The sequence below is a fragment of the Macaca nemestrina genome, chromosome 13 (genome assembly GCF_043159975.1).
Source record: "Macaca nemestrina isolate mMacNem1 chromosome 13, mMacNem.hap1, whole genome shotgun sequence".
NCBI lineage: Eukaryota > Metazoa > Chordata > Mammalia > Primates > Cercopithecidae > Macaca > Macaca nemestrina.
The window spans coordinates 26,273,780-26,299,406 of record NC_092137.1 but is presented as its reverse complement, the minus strand read 5'-3'; the positions used below and the strand labels follow the sequence as shown (position 1 = coordinate 26,299,406).

The window sequence follows — 25,627 nt, the reverse complement described above, 5'->3', positions numbered from 1 at the left end:
TGGCTCACGCCTGTAATCCCAACTACTTGGGCAGGCTGAGGTGGGAGAATCACTTTGGTCCAGGACTTTGAGGCCAGCCTGAACAACATAACAGGACCCTGTCTTTAAAAAATAAAAATGAAGTAAGGGAGCACTGCTTACCAGCAGCCTTCACAATCCGTGTTTAGAGGTGTCCAGGAAGCAACCTAGGAGCTCAGAAAAGCTGCCAGCAGTTAAAAACTGATTAGTTTCCAAAAATCAGTATGTATATTGGAGGGACAAAGGACAATCACCTTGTGGTTCACTTTGGACTTGGGAGTACATAGGTGGCAGCAATAAGTCCCTGTTGGTTTGAACTCCACTCTGCCTAAGACCTGATTCAGCCTGTGGGTGCTTCCTGACTCCCCATGAAACTGATCAGTCCATAAGACTAAGATTTATATATATACATATTTTATTTTTATATATATTTATATATATAATAATAATAGAGTGAGAGAGAGGGAGAGAGAGAGGGTGTCTCACTCTGTTGCCCAGGCTGGAGTGCAGTGGTGCCATCTCGGCTCACTGCAACCTCCACTTCCTGGGTTCAAGCAATTCTCATGCCTCAGTCTCCCGAGTAGCTGGGATTACAGGTGCCCACCACCACCCCTGGCTAATTTTTTTTGTATTTTTAGTAGAGACAGGTTTTCACCATGTTGGCCAGGCTGGTCCTGAACTCCTGACCTCAGGTGATCCGCCTGCCTCGGCCTCCCAAAGTGCTGGGATTACAAGTGTGAGCCGCCGCACCCGGCCTCTGTTAGCTTTCTCATGTCCCCGGAGTTACTTGTTCCTTCAGTGTTCATGCTGATGGATGAACAGCTTTCCCTCCACTGGAGGCCGTCCTTGCCTTTCCTAACTGGGGGCTGCCATGGCTCAGTCTCCCCTCGGCACTGAAGCAGCCACTCTTCTGGGTCTCAGTCCACCTCTCACTTGTGTAGTTCCTGGTCCTCAACAGACCCTGTGGAGCATGATGCTGTTGATGTCCCACATCCTCTTGGCCCATCTGAGACTGCCCATAGCTGTAACAGACAGCACCCAGCATGCTAATAGCATCCTATCTCCAGCACCTGTGTTTTCCCTCTCACTTCTCTCTCTGGTTCTCAAACCAGATTCTCCACCATTTTCATGTTTTCTGAAATCCGCTATTTACAAGAGTGATTGCTCCCATGCATGTATTTGCTCTGTGTGTCTGCTCTTCCATTAGCAGCAAAACTGGCAAGGGGGGATTGGAGGTGGAGGTGGAGGTGGAAATGCAATGGGGCTATATTTCTACCATAGGTACTTCGTACTTTGTGTGTGTGTTTAAATCAACTTTTTTTATTAAAAAAAAAATGCCTATGATTAGAAAAACTATATATGAAACAGCACACAGACCCATCCAGACCCTTAATCCCTTTCCCCAGAAGCAACAACTATTGCCAGATTTCTGATGTATTCTTCCAGAAATATTCTAGGGATATACAAGTACAAGCATCTTTTTGTCTTTTTTTTTTTTTTTTTTTTTTTTTTCCTTTTTGTGGAGAACGGGGTCTCGCTATATTACCCAGGCAGGTCTCGAACTCCTGGGGTCAAGCTATCCTCCCGCCTCTGCCTCCCTGAGAGCTGGGATTACAGGCGTGAGCCACCACGCCCGGCATCTTAAATAGATTCATTTTGTTTACATACATGGGAGCATAATACACATAACATATATTTAAACTTCACTAACTATATTGGAGATCACTCCAAAATACAGCTACTTCACTTTTCCCACACAACTTTAGTAATGTATTGTTTGGAAATCCCAAGATTTATATAAGCTCTCCCTTTTTAATAGACATTTTGGTTGTTTAATCAACTCATTTGCTGTCACAAACAATTCTGCCTTGAATATTCTTATGTACATGTTTTTACACACATGTACAAGTATACTTAATATAATTAATATTTTCTCTTTTGATAATTAGCAGGTGAGAAATAGTATCTTGTTTGATTTGTATTTCTGATGCATGAAGTTAGAGGTTTGTATATGTTTATCAAACTGCTTCTTTTTTATTTTTATTTTTTTGAGATGGAGTTTCACTCTTGTTGCCCAGGTTGGAGTGCAATGGTGCAATTTTAGCTCACTGCAACCTCCTCCTCACAGGTTCAAGCAATTCTCCTGCTTCAGCCTCCTAAGTAGCAGGGATTACAGGCATGCGCCACCAAGCCTGGCTGATTTTGTATTTTTAGTTGAGACAGGGTTTCACCATGTTGGGCAGGCTGGTCTCGAACTCCTGACCTCAGGTGATCCACTCACCTCGGCCTCCCAAAGGGCTGGGATTATAGGTGTGAGCCACCCTGCCTGGCCATTATCAAACTATTTCTATTCCTTCTTCAATGAATTGTCTGTTCCTACCTTTTGCCTATTTCTATCTTATGGATACGAAAACTAGAAGAAAGTTCCTTTGTTGAGAAAATTATTCTTTTTAGGCCAAACTTAAAAGTTTTTAGACAGTCACATTTATTTCCTTTTTGACTTCTCAGTTTTATGTATTGTTTAAAAAACCTTCCTCTGTTTAAAATTATTTTATGAAATAACTTGATAATGTTTTCTAGTATTTTCTCAGATTCTTTTTTACATTTAAGGCTCTAGGCCAGTGCAGTGGTGCACACATGTAATCTCAACTACTTGGGAGGTTACGGTGGGAGGATAGCTTGAGCCCAAGAGTTTGAGGCTATGGTGAGCTATGATCATGAGCTTTGATCATACTACTGCACTCTAGCCTGGGCAACAGAAGAAGGCCTTGTTTATAAAAGAAAGAAAAAGAGTGAGAGTGACAGTGAGCAAGAGAGAGAAAGAAGGAAAGAGAGAGAGAAAGGAAGGAAAGAGCAAGGAAAGAAAGAAAAGAAAAAGAGAAAGAAAGAGAAAGAAAAGAAAAGAAAAAGGAGGGAGAGAAGGAAAGAAGGAAGAGAGAGAGAGGGATGGATGGAGGGAGGGAGGGAGAGAGAAAGAAAGAAGGGAGGGAAGGAAGGAAAGGAGGGAAGGAGGGAGGGAGGGAGGGAGGGACAGACAGACTGGTCACGGACCTGATCACGGACTGATCAGAGCCAGTCCTCTCCGCCACCACTCCCTCGCTGCGCCTGCCCTCTCCTCTCCGGGTCCTGGGTTTCCACCTCATTCCCAGCTCCCATCTCCTCCCCCTCCCTCCTCCTCCTGTCCATCCACTCACCCCCTGCTCTGATCACAGTCGGACAGGTCCGTGACCAGTCCTTCCCTGCCTGCCCCATCCCCCTATCTTCTAGCTTTGGCAGATGGCCCAAGGGACAGACAAGGAAGGAAGGGAGGGAGGGAGGATTCTAGTCTATCTGGAAATTATTTTAGGGTAAAAATCAGCTCTCATATTTTTATCTTTTCTTTATTTTTCATTTCTAACCTTGACTCTTTGATCAATGATCCAGCTTTTGAGGAGTTCAGAACAATCCAGATTTCCCAGGTCCTTGGGAACATGACTGAACCTGGCTTATTGACACATTGCTGGTTGTGACTTCAAAACCCTAAGACTCTGAGCTTTTGGTCCAGAGCCCAAGAGGAGCCTCGGCACCATTCTCACTGGGGGCATGTGGGCTCCAGGTGGCCCCCACGGCGACCTGGATTCCCATTTGACTCAGAGTCACAGGCTGTAGCGCTTCCTCTGTAAGTTCAGCCCTGGCTCCCTCCCCTCTTCCCTCCCATCCCATCTGCATACTGCCCTGCCAGCTCTTCCTTGCAGAAATTTGCATCATGGGCTTGTAGGGACTGCTTCACTGAGCCATGGTCTGTTCGGCTGCCCCTCTGCTGCTCCTGGCCACAACTCTTCCCCTGCTGGGGTCACCAGTTGCCCAAGCATCCCAACCTGTAAGTGAAACCAGGGTGAGACCCAGGGGAGGTCTGCAGAGGCGACAATGGGGACCTCTGGTTGGGAGAGACGAGGCGTGGAATGAAAGGATAGGTAGTGGGGAAAGAGCTGAGGGGAGAGGAAGTAATGTATAAGGAAAGTGGATGCTTTGTTATGAGATCTCTGAGAACTCAATTTTATTTTCCTGGGTGTGGGGGATAGCTCTTGTTTCCTTATTTGAGTCCCTGTAAACTCCTATGATACCTGCTGTACTTTGGATAAAGGCTCGTCCAGTCAAGCTGGCCATTTAAAAAGAAAAAGAAAAACTTTGCAGATTTGGGAACTAGTGGCTTAGAGGATGGGAGAGAATCTGAGGAAAGACATCAGAGTCTAGAGGGTGCTTTTCCATCTGTGTTCTCCTCACGGACAGCTATATCTATGCCTATGTCTACATCTATATACCACTAAGCCTAAATCTATCTGTATTGCTAAATCTAAATCTGTCTTTATGTAAATATATATCTGTATCTGTATCTAAATCTATCTATATCTATACCTTTTTTAAGACATGCTCTCACCATGTTGCCCAGGCTGGACTTGAACTACTGGGCTCAAGTGATCCTCCCACCTCAAGTGATCCTCCCACCTCAGCCTCCCAAGTAGCTGGGACTGAAGGCACGTGCCATTGTGACCAGCTTATACTCATGTCTTATCCATATTCGTATCTGTGTCAAAATCTGGTTTTGGGTAGATACCCACACGCACACGCAGGTGCATATAGACAGGGCTCAGGTCTGTGACACTGTGAGCCCCTCCATATTTCCTGGAGGAAGGGCTGCCTGGTTCTGTCTCCTTGGCCCAGCTCCTTCCTCACCTCCCTACCAGACAGACCCTTCCCTGCCTGCCCCATCCCCCTATCCTCTAGCTTTGGCCGATGGCCCAAGGGACAGACAATGTGGGTCCAGACCTCCACCGTCACCCTGTCAGAGGAGGAGTTGGTGAGGAAATAATGTACAGGAACCAAAGACAAAGGAAAGAGGCTGCCTTCTTCTCACCCTGCTGTCAAATCCTACAGAAGGAATAAACTCCCCAAGCGCCTGGGCCCCAGCCAACTCTGTCCAGCTCCACTGCTGGAGCTCCAGACCCAGCCATTTCAATTAGCCTAGAGGCCCAGGGACAGGTAAATGCAGGAAGGAATTAAACAAAGCATGTTGACTTCCCAGGGCGTTCCTGGTTCCTGGTCTTGGGTGGGATAGCAGGGTTCCTGGGGTTGCATCCCTGGCACCCACTAAGAGAAGCCTGCTTTCCCTTCCTGATGTGTACCCTTGATTCCTGGCAAAAAGAAGAGCTGGTTGAGACTGAGTTGTGCTGGCTGAGACTAGTCGGGCTGGCCCCTGGGGTGCCTTTGGAAGGGACTTGAGGTCTCTCCTCTGTGTTCTATTCCAGGGACAGAGTCAGGCTGGAGGGGAATCTGGATCTGGGCAGCTCCTGGACCAACAGAATGGAGCAGGAGGTGAGTGAATGGACAGGAGGAGGAGGGAGGGGGAGGAGATAGGGGCTGGGAATGAGGTGGAAACCCAGGACCCGGAGAGGAGAGGGCAGGCGCAGCGAGGGAGTGGTGGCAGAGAGAGAGGACTGGCTCTGATCACAGTCGGACAGGTCGTTGACCAGTTCTCTAGCAGCGAGGCCTGGAGATGAACTCATTGTCTTTGGAGCCTCATCCATAAAATAGGTGTTGCTGGATGGATGACGTGAAGCTATGTATCTGAAGCCACCGTGCCTAGGGGAGGACTTGTTCCCTTCCTGAGCCCTGTCTATATGCATCTGGACAGCCTGTGGGAGGGGGTCGGCTCTGCATTCCTGGGACTGGCCAGCTAGATGAGAGACTCCAGAGGGGACCGGCTTGTGGCCTCGCTGCCTGTCCTCTCCAGCTGTCCCCTCTGCTCCTGTAGAATCAGCGCTGGTCTCCGTCTATGTACATCTGGACTTTTCAGATAAGACCTGGCCCCATGAAGTCTCCAGGACCCTGACTCTCCCTGCTGCCTCAGCTTCCTCTTCCCCAAGGCCTCTTCTCACTGGCCTCAGACTCACAACAGGTACCACTTGCATGGGAAGGGGGCTGAGAGCGAATGAACAGGGGCTCCCGGGCCTCCTGCAGCCAACTTGCCTGAGATGCTGTGAGTCCCTCTATATTTCCCGGAGGAAGGGCTGCCTGGTTCTGTCTCTTGGCCCAGCTCCTTCCTCCCCTCCCTACCAGACAGACCCTTCCCTGCCTGCCCCATCCCCTATCTTCTAACTTTGACTGATGGCCCAAGGGACAGACAATGTGGGCACAGACCTCCACCTTCACCTGTTCCCTGGCCCCTGAGACATCTGCTGCTTCAAGCGCTGACTGAGGAGGCAGTCCTGATGCATGTGCCTGACTGAGGCACCTGTAGCTTGGAGATTGGTCCAGATACCCAGCCCTAAAGCCTCTCAGGCATCAGGCAGGTGTTCACCCTGCCCACCTAGCTTCCTCAGACAGCCTGCCCACCCCCTCTTCCCTTCTCTCTGTCACAGAGTGTAATGTCAACCACGAGGGGAATTTCTATTGTGCTTGCCTCTCTGGCTACCAGTGGAACACCAGCATCTGCCTCCATTACCCTCCTTGTCAAAGCCCCCAGAACCACCAGCCTTGTGGCTGCCTTGTCTTCAGCCATCCTGAACCCGGGTACTGCCAGTTGCTGCCACCTGGTGAGGAAGGTTGGGAACTTGGAAACCAATGACCTTAAGTGAAATGAATGCTCTCAGTGTGTTTTTCCTCTCTGAACCTGTAGTTTGGCCAGCTGGTCCAAGCACAGCTGATCCTCTGGGTGGGAGAAAAAGCCAGCCATCACAGCAGATCACAGGCCCTGAGCTTGGAACCTGAGTAGGGAGACTAATGAGGGGGGCCCCAGAGACATAAGGACAAGGAGAGAACGTGCTGGAGTAACCCTGCTTTTTACCCTAGGAGGCAGGAAGCAGTTCCAGCAGCCCCAAGATGCCTGGAGGAGGGAGAGGCATAGACCAAAAAGGTTCTCTCTTTGGTTTCCAATAACAGAGTCTTCCAGGCTGGATTGCAGCAGCCGCATTCAGATGCCCATCCAGGGACAAAAAGAAAAATTTAAAAAGCTAGGGAGGGAGTGTGGAGGAATGGGCTCCAGAGTCGGGGGGAGCGATTGCTCAGCTGCATCTGAGGGCCATGAGTCCCTCCTCCAGGGTCCCCTGTCACCTGCCTCCCTGCAGTCCCCGGGACCCTCAGCCTGAACTCCCAGCTGCAGATGCCTGGTGACACACTGAGCCTGACTCTTCTGCTGAGCCAGGAGGCCACCGACCTGAGCTGGTTCCTGAGGCACCCAGGGAGCCCCAGTCCCATCCTCCTGCAGCCAGGGACACAGGTGTCTGTGACTTCCAGCCACGGCCAGGCTGCCCTCAGTGTCTCCAACATGTCCCATCACTGGGCAGGTAGCCAGTCTGTCCTCTCCTTGCCTCCTTTCTCCTTCCTCTTACTTCCCTTCTTCCTCCTCTTCCTTCGCTGCTTTCCTTCACCTCTTCTTCCCACGCCTCCCTCCCCCCTCCTTCCTTCTTTTCTTTCCACTTCTTTCTCACCCTTTTCATCTTTCCACTTACCCATTCTGGGGAAACAAAGGCTAAGAGGTCCCTTGGTGTGAAAAATTGCGATGTGGAAAATTCTAAAAATGGCTGTTTTCACTGTGGTCTGGGACTTCTGAGACCCTTTTCAGGGTTTACAAAGTCACAACTATTGTCCTAATATGCTAAGATGTCATTTACCCCTTTCACTCCCACTCCCTCAGGTGTAGACAGTGGCCCTTTCCAGAGGTTACAGGGCCATCATAAGATTGAATGCAAAAGCAGATGGGAGAACCCAGACATGGGCGAGATTTGCAAACATGTAAAAAAAAATCACTTGTCTAATTATGTTTTGGAAAATGTAGTTACTTTTCATAAAAATGTTTCTGTTAACAAAAATACTACAATGTGGAGAATGTGGAGGATATAGTCTCAATGTCTGCTGAGAACAGATCCATGTTTTTCAAGATGCTAAAATGGCAGGGGTGGTGCAGGAAGGGCATCTGCTCTGGGGAGAGCATGAAATTCATGGGCATGGGCTGATAGAAAAGAGATCTCTTCTACCTCCTAGAAATCCTTCTTGGGGACAGGGAATACCCACCAAAGGGGCCATCCCGGGACCTTGCTTGCTGGGGTTAAGCACTGGGTGGCAGGCAGAGGACGGGAGCAAGGCTGTGGCTTGGAAAGTAGCAGCGATTCTGTGGTGCAGCAGGGCCCAGAGGAGCCACATAGCGCAGCAGACACGTGTCTGCAGGTGAGTACATGAGCTGCTTTGAGGCCCAGGGCTTCAAGTGGAACCTGCACGAGGTGGTGAGGGTGCCCTTGAAGGCGACAGATGTGGCTCGACTTCCAGACCAGCTGTCCATCTCCTGTGCCACCTCCCCTGGCTTCCAGCTGAGCTGCTGCATCCCCAGCACAAACCTGGCCTACACCGTGACCTGGAGCCCTGGAGAGGGCAGCAAAGGTATGAGAAGGGGCCAGCAGTCAGGGGTCAGAGGGACCAGGGGGCAGCTAGTCTCCTCCAGGCAACTGAGTCTTTAGCTCATGAGAAACAGAGGCCACAGTTCAACCAGAGAGTGGGGTCCAAAGCCCACACTGCTTTCTACCCCATCAGAGCCTTGCCACGTCTATTGCCATAACATAACCGCATGTGTAGAGGAAACTTTTGCAAAATGCTGTTATCTACACAATCTCATTTAACTCTATGGAATTCATTTGATGATAGTCCCCATTTTACAAATGTGGAAATGGTGGAAACTGAGTCCTAGAGCTTGTTAGAGACCCCACAGTCCCCTCCAGCAAAATCCAAGCTCTCTTCCTCTGCCCAAGTGGAGCCCACACATCATTTGGCTCTTCCCCACTGCTTCCTCTGTTTCTGAATTGCTAGAAAGACTGAAACAGCATGTCAGAGCCTGCTGGGTTCCAGGCCTGTCCCTGGCCCAATGACAGTTCCCTTCTTTCGTTTTGCCCTCAGCCTCCTCCTTCAACGAGTCAGGCTCTCAGTGCTTTGTGTTGGCTGTTCAGCACTGCCCAATGACTGACACCGTGTACACTTGTGACCTGCAGAGCCCTGGCCTGGCTCCACTCAGGGTCCCCATCTCCATCACCATCATCCAGGGTACGTAGGGCTTGGGGTCCAGTGGGCGGGTCTCAGCTGCTTGCCTTGGGAGCATGGGCTCTCTTGCATGGCGCATCCCTGCCCTGGGCAACAGGACCAGGCTTCGGGGCCCGCACATGCTTCTGCCCAAGAAGAGGCTCCGGTGAGGCTGTGATTGCTGAGTACCCCCTGCTTGTCATTCTTCAGATGGGGACATCACCTGCCCTGAGGACACCTCAGTGCTTACCTGGAATGTCACCAAGGCTGGCCACGTGGCACAGGCCCCATGTCCTGAGAGCAAGAGGGGCATAGTGAGGAGGTTTTGTGCAGCTGACGGAGTCTGGGGGCCTGTCCACAGCAGCTGCACAGATGCGAGGCTCCTGGCCTTGTTCACTAGAGCCAAGGTGAAGCTTCCACCCTGCTGCCCACATGCCCCTCCACAGCCCGCCCCAGCCTCTCTAGGCCCCAGCCTCTCTAGGCCCCGGCCTCTCTAGACCCAGCCTCTCTAGACCCCGGCCTCTCTAGACCCAGCCTCTCTAGACCCCAGCCTCTCTAGACCCAGCCTCTCTAGGACCCAGCCTCGCTAGGACCCAGCCTCTCTAGGCCCCAGCCTCTCTAGGACCCAGCCTCTCTAGGACCCGGCCTCTCTAGGCCCCAGCCTCTCTAGGACCCAGCCTCTCTAGGACCCAGCTTGCAGACCCTTTTCCCCGAGGCCCAACCCACAAGCTGCTCAGCTTCTCTGAACTGGAGCCCTAGCAGAGCCAGGAAGTAGGTGTGGGAGGGCTCAAGGGGGCCAGCAATCTCCATGGGGCTGGGATGCTCTTCTCAAACCATCATTCTACTACGTGTCCCGCTTCCTGCTGTCTTGTCTGTCTCAGCTGCTGCAGGCAGGCCAGGGCAGTCCTGCTGAGGAGGTACCACAGATCCTGGCACAGCTGCCAGGGCAGGCGGCAGAGGCAAGTTCACCCTCCGACTTACTGACCCTGCTGAGCACCATGAAATACCTGGCCAAGGCGGTGGCAAAGGCCAGAATACAGCTTGACCGCAGCGCCCTGAAGGTGAGATCTCTGAGCCACAGTGGTTGCCAGCTGGGCAGTCAGGGGGTGAAGACTCCCCATCTGTGGGCACTTCTGTCCCTCTGACATCACCATGGGCTGTCAGGCAGCAGACCTTTCCAGAGTCCGGGGTCCTGCTCCTGGTCCATTTCTTCTCTCAGACACCAGCCTCTGAGGCTGCAGAATGGAGAAGGCCTGGCGCTGGGAGCACATGGGGGCTGGAGGCAGGAAAGGGTGTGGAGACAGGAGGCCCGAGGCGTGTGTGCGCAAGCAGGCGTGTGGCTATGACACAGACAGGAAGTTTCCATGAAGACGCTAAAGTGTGCTTGGCTTTGCCGGGCTCACCTAAATCGGCTCTCAGTATGGGCATCCATTGGTGACCCATGAGCTGCAGCCAAAGGTGTAACAAAGGGCAATGACATTACACACCATTCATGCCTGGGAATACATAGCATATGTGAATGCACAGACATGCGTGTGGCCGTCACCTCCAGGACACGGTGCCCTCTATCACTGCTGGTCACCATTCCTAGCTTTGCAGACCTGGAGGTGCCAAAGAATGGGAGAAGTCCCTTCTGAGAACCTGGGTGGCCCCAAGGGATGGAGGGGGAAGAAGGCTTTTCAGCAGAGGGACTGGGTGCAGGTCAGGGGACATATCCTTAAAGATGCCCCAAGGTGGTTGGCCGAACAGCTCCCCGTTCTTCCCGTCTAGAAAGTCTCCCTTCACAGGCCTGTCTTCCTCTCCCTTTTCTCTCCAACCTTGGGTCACACCCTGGACTGGGAAGGGAAGGTGTGGGGCTGTAGTTCTCACTGCCCCCGGCTCAGTCCTGTGGGCACCAGCAGACGGGGCTCATCTTTCTGTTGGGTGCTGCAGAATCTCCTGATTGCCACAGACAAGGTCCTAGATATGGACACCAGGTCTCTGTGGACCCTGGCCCAAGCCCGGAAGCCCTGGGCAGGCTCAACTCTCCTGCTGGCTGTGGAGACCCTGGCATGCAGCCTGTGCCCACAGGACCACCCCTTCACCTTCAGCTTGCCCAATGTGCTGCTGCAGAGCCAGCTGTTTGGACCCACGTTTCCTGCTGACTACAGCATCTCCTTCCCTACTCGGCCCCCACTGCAGGCTCAGATTCCCAGGCACTCACTGGCCCCACTGGTCCGTAATGGAACTGAAATAAGTATTACTAGCCTGGTGTTGCAAAAACTGGACCACCTTCTGCCTTCAAACTATGGACAAGGGCTGGGGGATTCCCTCTATGCCACTCCTGGCCTGGTCCTTGTCATTTCCATCATGGCAGGCGACCAGGCCTTCAGCCAGGGCGAGGTCATCATGGATTTTGGGAACACGGATGGTTCCCCTCACTGTGTCTTCTGGGATCACAGCCTCTTCCAGGGCACGGGGGGTTGGTCCAAAGAAGGGTGCCAAGCACAGGCGGCCAGTGGCAGCCCCACTGCTCGGTGCCTCTGCCAGCACCTCACTGCCTTCTCCGTCCTCATGTCCCCACACACTGTTCCGGAAGAACCCGCTCTGGCGCTGCTGACTCAAGTGGGCTTGGGAGCTTCCATACTGGCGCTGCTTGTGTGCCTGGGTGTGTACAGGCTGGTCTGGAGAGTCGTGGTGCGGAACAAGGTCTCCTACTTCCGCCACGCCGCCCTGCTCAACATGGTGCTCTGCTTGCTGGCCGCAGACACTTGCTTCCTAGGCGCCCCCTTCCTCCCTCCAGGGCCCCGAAGCCCGCTCTGCCTGGCTGCCACCTTCCTCTGTCATTTCCTCTACCTGGCCACCTTTTTCTGGATGCTGGCGCAGGCCCTGGTGTTGGCCCACCAGCTGCTCTTTGTCTTTCACCAGCTGCCGAAGCACCGAGTTCTCCCCCTGATGGTGCTTCTGGGCTACCTGTGCCCACTGGGGTTGGCGGGTGTCACCCTGGGGCTCTACCTACCTCAAGGGCAATACCTGAGGGAGGGGGAATGCTGGTTGGATGGGAAGGGAGGGGCGTTATACACCTTCGTGGGGCCAGTGCTGGCTATTGTAGGTGTGAATGGGCTGGTACTAGCCATGGCCATGCTGAAGTTGCTGAGACCTTCGCTGTCAGAGGGACCCCCAGCGGAGAAGCGCCAAGCTCTGCTGGGGGTGATCAAAGCCCTGCTCATTCTCACACCCATCTTTGGCCTCACCTGGGGGCTGGGCCTGGCCACTCTGTTAGAGGAAGTCTCCGTGGTCCCTCATTACATCTTCACCATTCTCAACACCCTCCAGGTAGGTGATAGGGGGTGGCTGTGCTTTTTGCCCTTTTAGACGGTCTAAGTCACTGCCGATCTCTTCTCTAGGAGGTATCAAGGCGTAGCAGAAGAAACATAGGTTCAGGAATTTTGGAAGGCTTAGGAGTGGATCCCAGTTCCTCCACTGAGTAGCTGGATAACTTCAGACAAATTATATAACCTCTCTGAGCTTTGGTTTTCTTATCTGTAAAATAATAGCTGATTTTGTTGGAGAACTCAGGAAATTATCAGTACCCAATCCTTTACTATCCCTTTTATAACGATAACAATAAGAAAAGCATCTGAAATAGATCCTATGCACCAAATGGTGGTAACAAAAATTGAGACGAGAAGCCTTTGCATGTGAATTACACAGGACAGAAGGAGCACGTTGATTCGGGTAGATCCCTTCCTCCTTGACCAGCTTATCCCCATGTCCCTCTTCTCAGGGTGTCTTCATCCTATTGTTTGGTTGCCTCATGGACAAGAAGGTGAGTCTGCCCACCTAACCCCCTGCCTCACTTGCAGCCCACAGGCCGGGGCTGTGGCTGGCATAAGTGGAGCATTTACCTCTCCCACAGGTACAAGAAGCTTTGCGCAAACGCTTCTGCCGTGCCCAAGCCCCCAGCTCCACCATCTCCCTGGTGAGTTGCTGGCTTCAGATCCTCAGCTCTCCCTCTGAGAGCATGTCAGAAGGCATTCCACGGCCTTCCTCAGAGGACATGGGCACAGCCAGAAGTTGAGAGAAGACTGGGGTTGTTTTTTAGAATGAGCAGGTTTCAGGTTCCAGCTCCCCACCGGTGAAATGAGCAGCCTGGTCAGAGCAGTCAGGATCAGGGTCCCGGGTTCCTGATCATCACCTGGACTCCTGCTGATTCTCTTGTCTCTGGTTTCTCCATCTAAAAATATGCCTCCAGTTAGCATTTGAAGGAAAGTGTGGGATCAGAACTCATGGGAGTTACTATAGCGGAGAGCAAAATTTCTAGGATTCCTGCAGCCCAGGCAGGAGTGCATGTGAGAAAGTAAAACGGATACAACTTCTTCAAGGGAGAGTTGACAATAATAATAATCGCCCTGCAATTGGGCCTTTCCACCCCTTCCTAGTCCACAAATGAAGGCTACATCTTGGAACACAGGAAAGGAGGAAGTGACACTGCCAGGTGAGAACTAGACTTTCTCAGGGGCAGTGTAAGCAGGGTGGATTGAGGACGGTGTGGCAAAGGCCAAACCAACTTTGCCAAACTCCTGGCAAAGTTCTGGAGAGAAGCCTCCTCTTTCTATACTCAGCCCACACCAAAGGGTAGGAAACAGGTTTTTCTAGGGTAGCCATTGCTAGATGGGTGGGGGACGGTGGAAATGTCAGAGAGCAGAAGGCATAGCTAGCACCTTCTCTTGCTTTCCAAGAAGGCAAGAAGTTTCACCACCACCAGTCCTTGACTCAGTTTCTCTGAAAATTCCTTTTCACATTATCATACTTCTTATTATCATGAGAGTCATGCCTTGAAGGGATTGCCATGGGTGGGCTTGGTATCCAGAGGGGAGGGCAGCCTGCAGAAGTTGGGCGCGGTATCCATTCACCACTCCCGAGCTCTTTCACAGGAAGACAGATGCTTCAGCGTGAACCACACACGGACCCATGTTCCTGCAAGGGAGTTGAGGCTATGTGCTTGAACCCACCAGATGAGCCCTGGCCCAATGCTCTGAACTCTTCCTGCCTCCCGGAGCTCAGCCCCTTGATAAAGTCAGGCTTCTATTTCCCTTAGTCACACTCATTTATCTTACAGCTCACCCCTTCTCATTTCTAAAGTATCCAGCAAGAATAGCAGGAAAAATTAGCTAAAGGCACCTAATGAATAAAGCTGCCTTTGCTCCAGAAATAATCAACAGATATCAAAGTGCGTAATAATTACAAGTAAACTTTCTCAACCAGTTTTTAACTATAACAATACATGTTGTGAATGAATATGTTTGATAAAAATGGTTTTAATTGACCTATTCAGCGATTTCTGATGATTTCTTTTGCAATAGTTATGAAGAAAGGACGACTTAATTGACAGGAACCTCTGATCTTCCAAACATTGGAGATGAAGGGCAGGACTTGGTTTGTCTCTTCTCAAGTTTAGGAAAAGATGAAGTTAATTGGTCCCTCTTTCTCTAACCTTTAAAAAAAATAAATATAAAATGTAAGTTTCACAACCGTATCCATGTATAGAAAGAGGTATTGATTGATATGAGCACATTGTAAGAATAGGTTATACAAATGTAAAGTTTAATATAAATTTATATCAATTAATAGCATTTAATTTATATTTAAAAATTAATACTAGATATAGAGAAGATAGAATTAACAAAATCTTTTTGAAGAGACCAAGATACCTATCTGGCTGAATTAACTTAGGGAATTCACCAGAGGAAGATACAGGATTCTGAGAAATTTTTAAACTAGATACATGAAAGAAGTGATGAATCAGTCTTTGTTAATTATGCAATTCATGGATATTTTTTATAAAATGGGATGGGGGCATTTTCTGTTAAAACAAAAATGGATATGTTATCACGTGCTGTTGAAAACACTTTTCTTACAAACACCATGCTCTCACTTAATGATTAGTGTGAATATTTCAATTGTGTATAAATTGGCCCAAATGTTTCTATAAGTGGATTCATTATCCTTTCAAAGAGGAGCCACCACAGGATACAAAATTAATGTGCAAAAATCACAAGCATTCTTATACACCAGTAACAGACAAACAGAGAGCCAAATCATGAATGAACTTCCATTCACAATTGCTTCAAAGAGAATAAAATACCTAGGAATCCAGCTTACAAGGGATGTAAAGGACCTCTTCAAGGAGAACTACAAACCACTGCTCAGTGAAATAAAAGAGGACACAAACAAATGGAAGAACATACCATGCTCATGGATAGGAAGAATCAATATCGTGAAAATGGCCATACTGCCCAAGGTTATTTATAGATTCAATGCCATCCCCATCAAGCTACCAATGAGTTTCTTCACAGAATTGGAAAAAACTGCTTTAAAGTTCATATGGAACCAAAAAAGAGCCTGCATCTCCAAGACAATCCTAAGTCAAAAGAACAAAGCTGGAGGCATCACGCTACCTGACTTCAAACTATACTACAAGGCTACAGTAACCAAAACAGCATGGTACTGGTACCAAAACAGAGATATAGACCAATGGAACAGAACAGAGTCCTCAGAAATAATACCACACATCTACAGCCATCTGATCTTTGACAAACCTGAGAGAAACAAGAAATGGGGAAAGGATTCCCTATTTAATAAATGGTGCTGGGAAAATTGGCTAGCCATAAGTAGAAAGCTGAAACTGGATCCTTTCCTTACTCCTTATACAAAAATTAATTCAAGATGGATTAGAGACTTAAATGTTAGACCTAATACCATAAAAACCCTAGAGGAAAACCTAGGTAGTACCATTCAGGACATAGGCATGGGCAAAGACTTCATGTCTAAAACACCAAAAGCAATGGCAGCAAAAGCCAAAATTGACAAATGGGATCTCATTAAACTAAAGAGCTTCTGCACAGCAAAAGAAACTACCATCAGAGTGAACAGGCAACCTACAGAATGGGAGAAAATTTTTGCAATCTACTCATCTGACAAAGGGCTAATATCCAGAACCTACAAAGAACTCAAACAAATTTACAAGAAAAAACAACCCCATCAAAAAGTGGGCAAAGGATATGAACAGACATTTCTCAAAAGAAGACATTCATACAGCCAACAGACACATGAAAAAATGCTCATCATCACTGGCCATCAGAGAAATGCAAATCAAAACCACAATGAGATACCATCTCACACCAGTTAGAATGGCGATCATTAAAAAGTCAGGAAACAACAGGTGCTGGAGAGGATGTGGAGAAATAGGAACACTTTTACACTGTTGGTGGGATTGTAAACTAGTTCAACCATTATGGAAAACAGTATGGCGATTCCTCAAGGATCTAGAACTAGATGTACCATATGACCCAGCCATCCCATTACTGGGTATATACCCAAAGGATTATAAATCATGCTGCTATAAAGACACATGCACACGTATGTTTATTGCGGCACTATTCACAATAGCAAAGACTTGGAATCAACCCAAATGTCCATCAGTGACAGACTGGATTAAGAAAATGTGGCACATATACACCATGGAATACTATGCAGCCATAAAAAAGGATGAGTTTGTGTCCTTTGTAGGGACATGGATGCAGCTGGAAACCATCATTCTTAGCAAACTATCACAAGAACAGAAAACCAAACACCGCATGTTCTCACTCATAGGTGGGAACTGAACAATGAGGTCACTTGGACTCAGGAAGGGGAACATCACACACCGGGGCCTATCATGGGGAGGGGGGATGGGGGAGGGATTGCATTGGGAGTTATACCTGATGTAAATGACGAGTTGATGGGTGCTGATGAGTTGATGGGTGCAGCACAGCAACATGGCACAAGTATACATATGTAACAAACCTGCACGTTATGCACATGTACCCTAGAACTTAAAGTATAATAATAATAAAAAATAAATAAAAATAAAAATAAAAGAGGAGCCACCAATACAGCAGGGCCCTCATGCTGTTTCTAAGCCTCACACTGACTCCAGCCCTGTAGGAGGCAGGTGGTGACTAAGATAGGGCAGGCTCTGCCTTGTAGCATAGACACCTGTCAACTCCACTTCATTTCACTTTCACTTCATTGATAGTTACAGTTTTCATTTTAAAAATTACAAAAGTATCTTTTGGTTACAAATCCAAATAATACTCTTTCACTTTAGAAGCAACAGGGTCCCCTTTCTGAGTGCGCTTCTGTAGATATATGTGCTCTAATTTTCCTTCGCAATTGTTTGCACGTACTCAATGTATGCTCTGCTGGTAAAAACACACAGAATTACACCGGGCACTGTGGCTCACGCCTGTAATCCCAGCACTTTGGGAGGCCCAGGTGGGCAGATCACATGAGATCGGGAATTCAAGACCAGCCTGGCCAACATGGTGAAACCCTGTCTCCACTAAATATACAAAAATTCACCAGATGTGGTGGCACGTTCCTGTAGTCCCAGCCACTTGGGAGGCTGAGGCAAGAGAATTGCTTGAACCAGGGAGACGGAGGTCGCAGTGAGCCAAGATCGCACCACTCTACTCCAGCCTGGGCAACAGAGAGACTCCATCCAAAAAAAAAAAAAAAAAAAAAAAAACCCAAAAAAAGGCCACACCACTGAATATTAACCCATTGTGAGATAAATGATTTGCAAATATTTTCTGCCATTCCATAGGCTACCTTTTTACTCGTTAATTGTGCCCTTTTATGCAGTTTTTAATTTTGATGAAATCCAGTTTAATCTATTTTTCCTTTGTTGCCTATGCCCTTGGTGCCATATCCAAGAAATCATTGCCAAATCTAATGTCATGTATTTTCCCCCATGTTTTCTTTTAAGTGTTTATAAAACTGTAAGTTTTAGCTTTTCTCTTTCTTTAGGTCTTTGATCCGTTTGAGTTCATTTTTGTATAGGGTGTAAGGTAAGGGTCCAACTTCATTATTTTGCATGTGGATGTCCAGTTTCCCCAACACCATTTGCTGAAAAGACTGTCCTTTCCCCAATGAATGGTCTTGGCACTGTTTTTGGCACTGTTGTCAAAAAGCATCTGATGGCCGAGTGCAGTGGCTCACACCTGTAATCCCAGCACTTTGGGAGACAGAGGCGGGTGGATCACTTGAGGCCAGGAGTTCAAGACCATGTTGGCCTGGCCACATGGTGAAACCCTGTCTCTACTAAAAATACAAAAAAATTTAGCCAGGCATGGTGATGCATGCCTGTAGTCCCAGCTACTCGGGAGGCTAAGGCAGTAGATTGCTAGAACCTGGGAGGCAGAGGTTGCAGTGAGCCGAGATCGCTCCACTGCACTCCAGCCTTGGGTAACAGAGCAAGACTGTGTCCCAACCCCCACCCCACCCCAAAACAAAACAAAAAAAGCATTTGACTATGTATGTGAGGATTTATTTCTAGGCTTAAAACAAACAATTAACTCCAGACTTTATTCAGATTTCACCAGTTTTTCCATGAACGTCCTTTTTCTGTTTCAGAATCCAGTCCAGGATATTACATCACATTTAGTTGTCATGTCTCCTTAGCCTCCATTGATCTACGACAAATTCTCAGCATTTCCTTTTTATGACCTTGATAGTTTCGAGTATTGGTCAAGCATTTCATAGACTGTCCCTCAGTTTGGGTTTGCCTGTTTTCTCATGATTCGACTGGATTATGGATATTTGGAAAGAATACCACAGAGGTTAAGTGTACCTTGATTACATCTTAGGAGGCATGTGCATCCACATGGCAGCACTGATGATGTTAACCTTGATCGCCTGGTTAAGCTGCGGTTTGCCATTTCTCCACTGTAAGGCTCCCTTTTTCCCTTTCCATACAGTATGTACTGGAGTTGAGTCACTAAGTCCAGCCCACACTCAAAGGGGATGGGTATGCTCCACCTCCTGGAGTCCAGAGTATCTACGGGTATTATTTGGAATTCTTCAGTAAGGAAGATGTGTCTCTTTTCCCTTCCCTTAGCTGTTTTAGAAACTATTTTTACCTCGTCTGTAGGCATCCTACTTAGTTTTGCTTGTTTTTGAAACTTTCGTGTCAATGATCATGAGTTATTTACAATATTTTGCTATTAAGAGCAATGCAGCTGTGAGCAGGCTTGTACATGTTTCCTGCACTAATGTGCACGTTCTCTTAGGGAGTACTCCTAAGAGCGGAAATGCTGGGTCACAGACCTTGTGTCTTGTATTCAGACGTACAAGAATATGCCAGATTTTTTTTTTTTTTTTTTTTTTGAGACAGAGTCTCACTTTGTCGCCCAGGCTGGAGTGCAGTGGCGTGATCTTGGCTCACTGCAAGCTCCGCCTCCTGGGTTCCATTCTCCTGCCTCAGACTTCCAAGTAGCTGGGACTACAGGCGTCCACCACCACGCCCAGCTAATTTTTTTTGTGTGTGTGTCTTTAGTAGAGACAGGGTTTCACAGTGTTAGCCAGGATGGTCTCGATCTCCTGACCTCATGATCCGCCTGCCCTGGGCTCCCAGAGTGCTGGGATTACAGGTGTGAGCCACCGCGCCCGGTCCAATTGCCAGACTGTTTTTCAAAGTGGTTTTGCCAATTTGCATTCTCACCAGCAGCATATAAAGTTCTAATTGGTCCACATCCAAGACCAACAGTGGTATTCTCAGTCTTGTTAATTTTTGCCAGTCTGGTAGGTGTATCTCATTATGATCTTAATTTGTTTTTCCTGATTACTACTGAGCATCTTGTTATTTACCATTTGCATATCCTTTTCTAAAAATTGTGTGTTAAGATCTTTTGCCTTTTTTTTTTTTTTTTTTTTTGAGACGGAGTCTCGCTCTTCGCCAAGAGCTGGAGTGCAGTGGTGCAATCTCAGCTCACTGTTAACTTCCACCTCCCGGGTTCAAGCGATTCTCCTGCCTCAGCCTCCTGAGTAGCTGGGATTACAGGCACACGCCACCATGCCCGGCTATTTTTTGTATTTTTAGTAGAGACGGGGTTTCACCATGTTGGTCAGGCTAGTCTCGAACTCCTGACCTCATGATCTGCCCGCCTCGGCCTCCCAAAGTGCTGGGATTACAGGCGTGAGCCACCGCGCCCGGCCAAGTGGTCTTTACTTTTATTGATTTGTAGGAATTATTTATATATCCTGGATTCTTTTAAAGCTGTATCTACTATATTTGTTCCACTTTTAGCTTGTTTATCCACCACTCTGTATCATCACATGAAGAACAAAAGTTCTTATTTCAACACAGGGAAATTTATAGATCCTTCATGATTAGTATTTTCAATGTCTTCTTCAAGAAATCCCTCTCTCCCTTCAACCTAAGGTCACAGGGTTTTTTTTTTCTAAATTTGAAGGTTTTTATATTTTATATTTAATTTATTTATACCTGATTTTTGAGATATATATGTAAATATAATGGTTTTCAGTATTAAAAACTCACATTATAATTACCAAGGAAACCATGGGGAAATGATGCTGAGACTCTCAAATATCCTTTTAAGAGGTTAGGACTAGGTCTCCTGCCCAATCTGTCCCTGAACTACAGGGTGATTGTGATTCCCAGTAACTTGCATAGACCTAAGCAACAGTCACACAAACGTCCATAAAAAGAAACCAGTTTCTTTAAACACTAGCATCCATGTTATTTAGTACAGGGTAGCTGTCAAAAATCTGAGAGGATTTAGAGTAGTTGATTAAAATAAAAAAATTCTTTACACTTTACTTAAATCCTGGCTAACAGAAGCAAATCCAAAAAGTGAAATAAATGTTCTGCAGTTCAGCAGTGGGGAAAACAAAAGGTGCTATTCTAAAACAGCCTGGACTGTCAGGCTGGAAGCAGTGACTTACACCTGTAATCCCAGCACTTTGGGAGGCCGAGGCAGATAGATCACCTGAAGTCAGGAGTTCGAGACCAGCCAACATGGCGAAACACCATCTCTACTAAAAATACAAAAATTAGCCAAGTGTGGTGGCAGGTGCCTGTAGTCCCAGCTACTTGGGAGGCTGAAGCAGAAGAATTGCTTGAACTGGGGAGGCGGAGCTTGCAGTGAGCCGAGATCGCACCATTGTACTCCAGCCTGGGGGACAGAGGGAGACTCTGTCTCAAAAAATAAATAAAATAAGATAAATAAACAGGATTGTTTTTATGTTCCCAGCAGTCTCACCATTGATCAAAATAGTTAGAAGTTATAAATGAGTAATTAAAGGCAAAATCTGGTCCTAAGCCAAGAGAACCACCCTCCCCTGACCAATAAAAAATGAGGTAAACAGTTCTCCAATATTTCTCCACTTTATTAAGTTGACCACCATATTTATGTATCTAAACATTTTTTATAAGTTTTCAGTGGTGTTTAGATTCTGAATTATTTTTCCACAATTAGGCACATTGGTTTGTATTTTATAGAGAACACTTATCTTTAGGACACAGATAAGAACAAGTATAATTTGCAAATATTACAAAGATGACTTCCAAATCTCAGCTGACCTCTTTCCCAACTGCAAATACTCATTTAGTCTTTAGTGACAACAGAGACCAAAAACAACCCCCCACACATCTGTGTGTGAGATTCTGGTGGCTTAGAAATCCCTGAAAGAGCAGTAAACTGATTATTGAAAAGCTCAGAACACTGGCAAAGCTTAAGTGCAAAGTATTTAACAGAAGGCCACAAGAATTGTTTTCCTAAGAGGAGCTAGGAACTATAAATGTCATTTAGTAATGCATTGAAATGGCATTGCCTAGTGTGAGTGTTGCACAGAAACTTCAGGTCACTTCTTCTGGATCTATTATTTTGGATAAGCTTCCACTATCATAGCATGGCCCTGTAAAGAAAACAAAGTCCAATTAGAGCAATGAATGGTGATGAATCCAGTTAGTACAGAGACAGCAGAGAACAATGAGAAAAGTACAGGCTTTGGAGTTGGATCCTGGCTCTGCCATTCAATCACTGTGTGATCCTGGGAAACTTTGTAGTCAGTCTAAACTGGAATTTCTTTTACAAAATGGGGCTCATAGTGTCTATCTCATAGAGTTTTTGTGGCCATTACATAACATACAGTATAGTTGTGTATGTGTGTATATATATATACACACACATATATTTATATACATTCATATATACATGTATACATATATGCATCAGGCTCTGTTTACTACAGAATCTAATTCCTAGTGATGCTCTACAAATGGATACTGTTAAAATGAGAAATCCAGGGGCTTTTTTAGCTGTGTAAAACAAACATGATACAGCAAATACCAATAAAAGTAAGTTTCTAGAGGGGAAAACTGAGGCTCTGAAAGGTTAAGTGACTCACCCAAATCATAAAGCTATTAAGGTAACAGGGCCAGGATTTGAAACCAGGTCTAGATGATTCCAAAGGCTGGGCTTGTCCCTTCTTCGTGCCTCACTCTGTCACCCAGGCTGGAGTACAGTGGTGCGATCTCAGGTCACTGCAAGCTCCGCCTCCTGGGTTCACACCATTCTCCTGCCTCAGCCTCCTGAGTAGCTGGGACTACAGGCGCCCGCCACCACGCCTGGCTAATATTTTTTGTATTTTTAGTAGAGATAGGGTTTCACCATGTTAACCAGAATGGTCTCAATCTCCTGACCTCATGATCCACCAGCCTTGGCCTCCCAAAGTGCTGGGATTACAGGCGTGAGCCACCGCGCCCGGCCAGAAGTAGAATATATTTTATCCAGCACTATACACAGTACTATGTACTAGCTATGTCCTTAGTTTAGATGAGTCTAAATCCTAGCATATAGTTTTTAGACACCCTGTCTCTAAAAAACAAAAAAGTAAATAAAAGAAACTATTATTTACAAAGTGCCAAGTTGAGCACTGTGCAGGTTTAAAGATTTGCTATGTGGTCTTTGTCCTCAATCAAGTATACACTGGAGTTCAAAACAAACTATTAGGTACTTTGTTTGTTTTTTTTGCTTGTTTGTTTGGTTTTCTTTTTTTGAAACAGGGTCTCCCTCTGTCACCCAGGCTGGAGTGTAGTGGCCTGAACACGGCTCACTGCAGCCTCAACCTCCTAGGCTCAGGTGACACTTCCACCTCAGCCTCCCAAGTAGCTGGGACTATAGGCATGCACCAACATGCCCAGCTAGTTTTTGTATTTTTAGTAGACATGGGGTTTTGCCATGTGGTCCAGGATGGTCTTGAACTCCTGAGCTCAAGCAATCTGCCCACCTCAGCCACCCAAAGTGCTGGGATTACAGGCATGAGCTACCACGTCTGGCATGTAAAGTATGCTGAAAAGGCACAAGTAGACAAAAAAGCAGGGATAGGAAGGTTTGACTGACTTGGGGGTTATCCTGAAAGAATTCGTAATAAGGTAGAATACTCCTCTCTCACTTGCTTATTTTATTATTTATTTAATTTCTTTATTTGCTTTTTGAGACAAGGTCTCACTCTGTCACCCAGGCTAAAGTGCAGTGGTGTGAATACAGCTCACTGCAGCCTCAACATCCTGGTCTCAAGCAATCAGCTCACCTCAGCCTCCTGAGTAGTTGGGACCACAGGTGCATGCCATCATACCTGGCTAATTTTTGTATTTTTGGTAGAGATGTTTTGCCATGTTGCCCAGGCTGGTCTCGAATTCCTGGGTTCAAGCTACCCACCTGCCTTAGCCTCCCAAAATGCTGGGACTACAGGCATGAGCCACCGTGACCAGCCCTCTCTAGCTTGATTTTAAACACACAGTTTTCATGTTCCATGTTTTTTCTTGCTCTAGATCAGATTTGGCAACACCTGGAGATACTTTTGGTCATGCCAATTGTGTGTACATGGGGCAGAGGTGGGGAGGAGCTTGTTGTTACTGCTATCTGGTGGGTAGAGGCCATGCTAAACACCCTACAACACACAGCACAGCCCCCCACAACAAAGAATTGTTTAGCCCAAAATGTTAGTGCCAAAGGTGAGAAACCCTGCTCTAGATTCACCATGATAGATTTCTCCTGTCTCCAATCATGTTGGTATTACTCACATGGCTCTTGATCAAACAATGTCAAGTTTAAACTAGTTTCTCAGATGCATCTTATCTTCTCTCTTCACTATACTATAAACTTCTAGAAGGTGCTAGGTATCATTCTTTGTTCATCCATAAAAGCATCCAGTATTGTCTCATTTATACTCTACATGCTAGATAAAGAATTATGGAACACATACTCAAATCTGCAGACATTACCCTATGTGGATTACGCACTAAGCTCGTGAGTAATGTGTACAAGTTATCTCCCTGGTAGAAGTCTGGCATGGAGAGATAGAGGGATAGCTGAAGTCTTAATGGACCATGGTTTTCTGTAGATGAAGTTACACAGATTAAAAAACATTTCTGATCATAAAGTCCAAAATGTTCCAACTGATAAATAACTGACCCCTTGGTTTCTGCAAAGTCTCTGATGAAAATTCATGAAAATGGGCTTTTAAATGTAAGATTTATTTTATTTATTTTTGAGACAGAGTCCCTCTCTATCACCCAGGCTGGAGTGCAGTGGCGCCATCTCGGCTCACTGCAACCTACACCTCCGGGGTTCAAGTGATTCCCCTGCCTCAGCCTCCCGAGTAGCTGGAATTATAGGCGCATACCACCATGCTAGGCTAATTTTTGTAATTTTAGTAGAGGCAAGGTTTCACCACGTTGGCCAGGCTGTTCTTGAACTCCTGACCTCAAGTGATCCACCCGCCTCAACCTCCCAAAGTGTTGGGATTACAGGTGTGAGCCACTGCGCCCGGCCTGTTTATGCTTTTAAATATTTATTCATTTTGATCAGGAACAGGAAGTTTCTGTAATCTAGAGGAAGAGAAAATCTGTTCACATTGTAATTAAAAAAAAAAAAAAAAAAAACAGGGCAGGCACAGTGACTCATGCCTGTAATCCCAGCACTTTGGGAGGCTGAGGCAGGCGGATCACCTGAGATCAGGAGTTCGAGACCAGTCTGGCCAATACGGTGAAACCCCATCTCTACTAAAAATACAAAAAAATTACCTGGGCTTGGTGGTGAGCACCTGTAATCCCAGATACTCAGGAGGCTGAGACAGGAGAACTGCTTGAACCTGGGAGGCAGAGGTTGCAGTGAGCTGAGATGGGGCCACTGCACTCCAGCCTGGGGGACAGAGCAAGACTCTGTCTCAAAAAACAAACAAACAAAAAACAAACTACGATCTTCCTTTTGGATTTTATTCCTAGAGTGAGATGCTACAGCAGTCAGGAAGTTGGGTCTGTAATGCAAGCGAAGTAGAAAGGAAAAAAATCTGTCAACAATATACTTCCCCAGCTGAACAGGAGTAAGTTATCCAGAAGTAAATTAACTCCCCAGTTAAGGTATAATTCAGTTCTCTAGAAAGACAGTTTCTCTCTTGGAGAGATTTCATAAAGTCTTAACGGTGACTAGATAAATAAAAGTTTATTATTAAAGAAGAAAATATATCAAGATGTTAATAATGATAATGTCTGATGGGGAGATTATAGATGACTCTAACTTTTTCCATATACTTTTCATATATTCCACAATTTTCATAATCAGCATATATTTAAAAGTAAAAAATAAACATTATATTCGGGAAAAATAGCTTGGGTTTAAATAGCAGTTTCCTTCCAAAGAATTACCAGAATTATGGCAGGGCATGGTGGCTCATGCCT

The 25,627-nt window shown here is 46.9% G+C and overlaps 2 protein-coding genes across 42 annotated transcripts in view; one reads left to right on the top strand and one right to left on the bottom strand.

Moving 5' to 3' along the window:
* LOC105479791 (adhesion G protein-coupled receptor F3) overlaps nt 1–25,524 on the top strand; it is a 51,553-nt gene extending 26,029 nt beyond the window's left edge. For 11 of the 39 annotated variants that reach the window (XM_071076367.1, XM_071076365.1, XM_011738057.3 and 8 more), the window contains 12 exons: nt 3,442–3,676; nt 3,753–3,877; nt 5,304–5,370; nt 5,810–5,953; nt 6,417–6,590; nt 7,122–7,340; nt 8,221–8,430; nt 8,941–9,084; nt 9,271–9,467; nt 9,942–10,121; nt 10,993–12,375; nt 12,754–14,368. In XM_071076367.1, coding sequence (XP_070932468.1) covers nt 3,794–3,877; nt 5,304–5,370; nt 5,810–5,953; nt 6,417–6,590; nt 7,122–7,340; nt 8,221–8,430; nt 8,941–9,084; nt 9,271–9,467; nt 9,942–10,121; nt 10,993–12,375; nt 12,754–13,059 — 3,108 coding nt within the window. In that variant the 5' untranslated portion in view covers nt 3,442–3,676; nt 3,753–3,793 and the 3' untranslated portion in view covers nt 13,060–14,368. Of the gene's footprint in view, nt 1–3,441; nt 3,677–3,752; nt 3,878–5,303; nt 5,371–5,809; nt 5,954–6,416; nt 6,591–6,846; nt 6,911–7,121; nt 7,341–8,220; nt 8,431–8,940; nt 9,085–9,270; nt 9,468–9,941; nt 10,122–10,992; nt 12,376–12,753; nt 14,369–14,405; nt 15,317–25,174 lie in introns of those variants that run through there. The other 28 variants (XM_071076385.1, XM_071076384.1, XM_071076381.1 and 25 more) reach the window with 21 other exon arrangements.
* LOC105479790 (hydroxyacyl-CoA dehydrogenase trifunctional multienzyme complex subunit beta) overlaps nt 21,253–25,627 on the bottom strand; it is a 49,832-nt gene continuing 45,457 nt past the window's right edge. For all 3 annotated transcript variants that reach the window (XM_071076393.1, XM_071076395.1, XM_071076396.1), the window contains one exon: nt 21,253–21,801. In XM_071076393.1, the coding sequence (XP_070932494.1) occupies nt 21,766–21,801 (36 nt within the window). In that variant the 3' untranslated portion in view covers nt 21,253–21,765. The remainder of the gene's footprint in view (nt 21,802–25,627) is intronic.